Raw genomic sequence first — 5,092 nt, 5'->3', positions numbered from 1 at the left:
ATTTAATGAATATTTGTATAGTGTCCATCTAGACAGTCGCATACATGATTGAGGGGCTTTTCTTGGGAAAAGCTAAGCAGGAAGTACCAAAACTAAACCCCGTCACCTCATGCTTAACTGTGACACTCTTCACTATCATATTCATGCCACTGCCCATGATCATAGAGGTTTTTCTGTGAACCATGCTGTCCGTCAATGCATTTCCAAAATTTTTCACTATTTTTTTTACATGAAAGAAAGTGATTTTCAAATTGTAACAATAGTGCTTTGCTTACAGTGATTTTCCCAATTCTCATTAGTCCAGCAGTCTCCTCACCTGAGCCATGTTCACCATTTAATATCATCCTGTAGAACATACAGCTACTAACTAGTTTATGTTGTCATTATACACCACCTTGCAGACATTTTTAGGTATTTGATAATTTCTAACCACCTCCTTTAAAAATGACCCCAAAACACCCCATAAAAAGTCACAGAAATGGTAAAGATTTTTATTTCCACTTACTTCTTTAGAATTAAGAGTAAAGATATTTTTGGTTCATCTGTCACCCAAGTCAAATTGCAACATCAGATGCCACCTATTTTCAGAGAGAAAATTATGAAAACCAAGAATCTGCTGGAGAATAATTACACCAGGCCAGCGGAGTTTCTATTCATTGGATTCACAGATGACCTCCCTCTCAGGATCACCCTGTTTGTGGTGTTTTTTGTAGTGTACACATTAACCGTGGCAGGAAATTTGGGCTTAATAATCCTAGTCCATATAGATTCAAGCCTCCGAAACCCCATGTATTACTTTCTGAGCAACTTGTCTTTCTTAGACTTCTGCTACTCTACAGTAATCGCTCCCAAAATGCTGGCAAACTTCGTGGCCTCCAGGAAGCGCATCTCCTTCCAGGGCTGTGCACTCCAGATGTTCTTCTTTGCCTGCATTGCAGATGCTGAGTGCCTCCTCCTGGCTGCCATGGCCTGCGACCGCTATGCAGCCATCTGCCGCCCTCTGCTCTATCACACATTGATGTCCCCCAGAGTCTGCCTGGGCCTCGCGGTTTTGGCCTACTTCAGCGGAAGTGTCACCTCGCTGGTGCACGTCTCCCTCACCTTCAGGCTTCCGTATTGTGGCTCCAACGTCATCGATCATTTCTTCTGTGACATCCCTCCTCTTCTGGCTTTGTCTTGTTCAGATACCTACATCAACCAGATGCTGCTTTTCACCTTGTGTGGCTTCATCCAGACTGGCACCTTTGTGGTGATCTTCATCTCTTACGCCTGCATCCTGGCCACTGTGTTGCGCATCAAGTCTTCTGGCAGCAGAAGTAAAACATTCTCCACCTGTGCCTCTCATCTCGTAGCGGTCACCTTATTCTATGGGACACTCCTGTTCATGTACTTGCGCCCCACTGCCAGGTACTACCCGGCCTTGGACAAGGTAGTTGCCCTGTTCTATACCGTTGTCTTTCCCATGTTTAACCCCGTTATCTATAGCTTCAGGAACAAGGACATGAAACATGCACTTACAAAACTATTTAAAAGGCAGTGAGTTTGAAGATGAATGAAATCTGAATCATATAATAATTTTTTCAATACATATTTTTCAGTACATATTTTTTCAATACTACAATACATATGCAACAATAATGTATTTTGTACATCCTTCTTGCATATATATTTGAGGGAAGGATGATTGGATGGTGGAATGGATGGATGATCAGGTAAATGAAATCTTTTAATTTGGGAAGGAGAGTGAATCTGGATTCTGTACTTACAAAACCATTCATTAACACAAAAATTTTATATTATTAATGACAACTGGCAATGGTAGTCACGTGACTCTCAGGAAATCTGAAAGAAGGGAATTTAATTATCTATTTACTGTTGAGTCAGTGTGAAATATCAAATCATCTATTTCTCTTTAGGTTGACTTAATTACTTCAAGGTGTCTCTTATGCTTTTATTCATAATTAGCACTAATGTAATCCCAACAACTTTGTGAATATTAAAGTGATATATTGTGTAAATTACTAACTATTCATAATGTATCTAATGGACATGTTCCTTGCAGCTGTTTCTCCAAGAAGAGGTAAACAATCACTCTGATAACCTTATTCTAAATCAATGCAAATTGATTTTACTGCAAGCAGCTCTTCCCCTGAGATCAAATTTTATCAGCATCATACATTTTCTTTATGCTTTTTTCTCATTAATTCCCCATTTATTTTTTGTGTTACTTTGACAGAGTTAAAGGAGTGAATGTTATACATGTGCATCTACAATATGACATGTTTTATAGTAATTATAAATGACTTGACTACTTAAATTAGATGTTACCATTACAAAGATGTAATAAAATTTGGTTTACTGAAATGGGATGTTTTAAAGATTAAATTTGTACATAAAATGATTACTATATGTATGATTTGATCTTTAAATGATTTTGTGTGAATGTCCTGGAATATAGCTAAAGCTTTTAGATAGTACCTGTTATGCAGTAAGAGTTTATTATTTTACCACAATTTTATTACATTCTGATCTGAAGAGACCAGTCAAGGTCTGCTTTGCCAGAGAAAATTAGATATTTTTGCCACTTCTGTGAAACCTTCCAAATATTCTGAGTTGTTTCCCAAAGAGAAAAGAGATGAAATGGAATAGCCAATTCAGTGACTCTTTTTCTTGTTAAAACATGTGCCCTCCTATGAAGACTGTTGGTCTGTGGCCTATAATGCCATTAATTAATTTGCATTAATTTTTTAGTAGTTTTGAAATTTGTGAGCAGTTTTGCATTATTCCTACAATTTTAGGACAGCCTGCTTTTTAAAACCAATATTGAGGTAGTACCAGAGAATTAGCCTATATATTATTCATGTATTTTGTGAACAGTGATAGGATTGTATAAAAAAGTTTATGTAATATACTCCCAAGGGATATGTATGTCTAATTTTAATAATTCAAATTCCTACTCTAAAATAATTAAATTACAATGTATTTGGAAACTATTAAACAGTTAATAGCTTATCTAGTTATAAAGGTAGAGGTTGAGAATGATTATGGATTGAAAGAGCCACACTCATACTGTACCTCTGATTCTCTGCACACACTAAGTATGAGGGTGGAGAGTCCCTATTATTCATAAGTAATGCATTCCTATCAGGTATAATTAAATATGTCTATGTTCCATTGCCTTGTAATAAAACCCAGTCATCACTGCACACAAAAACTAGAATTATTCTATATCAAAAGTTATTTCTCTACATGGAAAGATAAAATATTTAATGCTTCCTAAATTCATGATTTTTGTTTCATATATTCTTGAGTAAACTAAAGAAGAACTATATAACATCACTTTCCTGCTCCTATCCTACCCCAGACAACATATCCTACAGCTTTTTGGAACCATACATTCTGGAGAGCAATTCACAGAAGTGGAATCAATAGCAAGGATTTTTGTTCCTGTAATTCATACTCTTCTGTAGTAATGATCAGTCACCTGGTTTGATTTACCTTCATTACTCAGTAACAGAAATATATAATTTTTACCATCAGTTAAGCATCATTCCCTCCTAAGCCTGATTAGAGGATGGGACCCAATAGTCATGGATAAATGGTGGCCTTGAAGCCTTGTATGAAAGTCAAAATTCATTAATTTGGAGAGTTCCAGTTTTTTCTGTAGCTTTTCCTGAAGACTGAAAAACAAATCTCATGAATTATTCCATTCAGGGGACAGAATCCTGGCATTGCCACCAAGGAGTACAATGTAAATTTGATGGAAGCAGAGGCAGGCATCCAGGCCCTGTAGCTGCAGCGACAGTGACTACCAGAGCATGTGACGGGAGCTGCTAACCCCACACTTGCTCTGGTTGTATATTACTCTGCTATAAAACGCCATGACTAAATCTCACCACACTCACTCATTTCTCTCAGCAAGCCATAGCTTCAGTAGGAATGTATAAGGAGGAAATCTCCTGCTTTTTAACATCGAGTGCATCATGTGAACATCAGGGGCTGGAATAGCTGCCCATTGGCTGAGTATCTTTTTCATTAAATCTTATGGCATCTCTCTTTGCTGTTCCCAAGTGTTGTCTTAAACAAGATGGCCACAGGGCATGAGTTTGAAAAATTCAAAACAAAGGCCATGAATTTCTAATGCCTTAGCCTCAGAAGTTCAAGTATATCACACCCATTGCTTTCTATGGGAAAAACATTGTTTAATGGCACCCTAGATTCAAGAGGAGGAGAATAAACTCCACCCTCTCTTCCATAAGGAGAGGGAAGGAATTTACAACCATCTTTATTCCATCACAATATTTTACCACAATTGATTTTCTTAACCTCTATGTAGCTTTCATGCAAGTTTACAGAAAGACAATAAGGAATTAGTTTAGAATAAATTTGCTGTTAATTCAATCCTTCTTTCTTATAAAAAATGGTGGCCTCCATAGTGATTTATATACCTCATTAGGTCAGTGAACCATATTGTTGTAATTAAAATGTCCTATGAGCATCATGCTTCATATTGCTGCAGAAATGCACATCTTTAAGATGATGAACACAGCAAAGAATAGTGTGGCAACTCTTGAAGCCTTCTGCTAAAGCAGGATCCACACCGTCTGACACTCTTCCACAGAAGATGTCCAAGTGAATGATGGTTGAAACGGTCATCTGGCTCACTCTGAAATGGAGGGCACTGATGTCATTGTTATGTAGACGGTGTCAAGCTTCACCAAGGTGCATATACACTCTACCTCTTTGACTCCTAACAGAGTCACTTTGAAGAATAAAGTACTTCCCATACCCAGGTCAAGAATACTAGGCTAATTCATTCACCTCCAGAACTGGCTATTCTTTCTGGCTATTTGTTACAGCATGGTTGGTAGAATCTAAATTGTTTCTTTCAGTTTAGTTATGCTACTCAGTAAAAATAACTCTGCTAGTGTTGCAGTTAGATGTTTTTCTACTCCTCTAGTACGTGCTTTTTAGCATCCTATACAAAATATTATTGGGAAGCAACAGAGACAACAACTAGAAAAATTAGCTTAACTGAGAGGACTACCCTAGAACTCAGGCCACTTTCATGTGTGATTGTCAGGTGTAGATA

The 5,092-nt window shown here is 37.4% G+C and overlaps 1 protein-coding gene across 1 annotated transcript; it reads left to right on the top strand.

Annotated features, from left to right (window-relative positions):
- Positions 1 to 478: 478 nt before the first annotated feature.
- Positions 479 to 1,540, top strand: LOC101712290 (olfactory receptor 5AS1-like). Its single transcript, XM_004874078.1, has one exon. It carries the CDS (start codon positions 479 to 481, stop codon positions 1,538 to 1,540), a length of 1,062 nt encoding a protein of 353 aa, XP_004874135.1.
- Positions 1,541 to 5,092: the final 3,552 nt, after the last annotated feature.

The sequence above is a fragment of the Heterocephalus glaber genome, unplaced genomic scaffold, assembly GCF_053883595.1.
Source record: "Heterocephalus glaber isolate CG9 unplaced genomic scaffold, H.glaber_assembly_v1.0 deba00000896, whole genome shotgun sequence".
In the NCBI taxonomy this organism is placed as follows: Eukaryota; Metazoa; Chordata; class Mammalia; order Rodentia; family Bathyergidae; genus Heterocephalus; species Heterocephalus glaber.
This window is presented reverse-complemented; position numbering and strand designations above follow the sequence as displayed.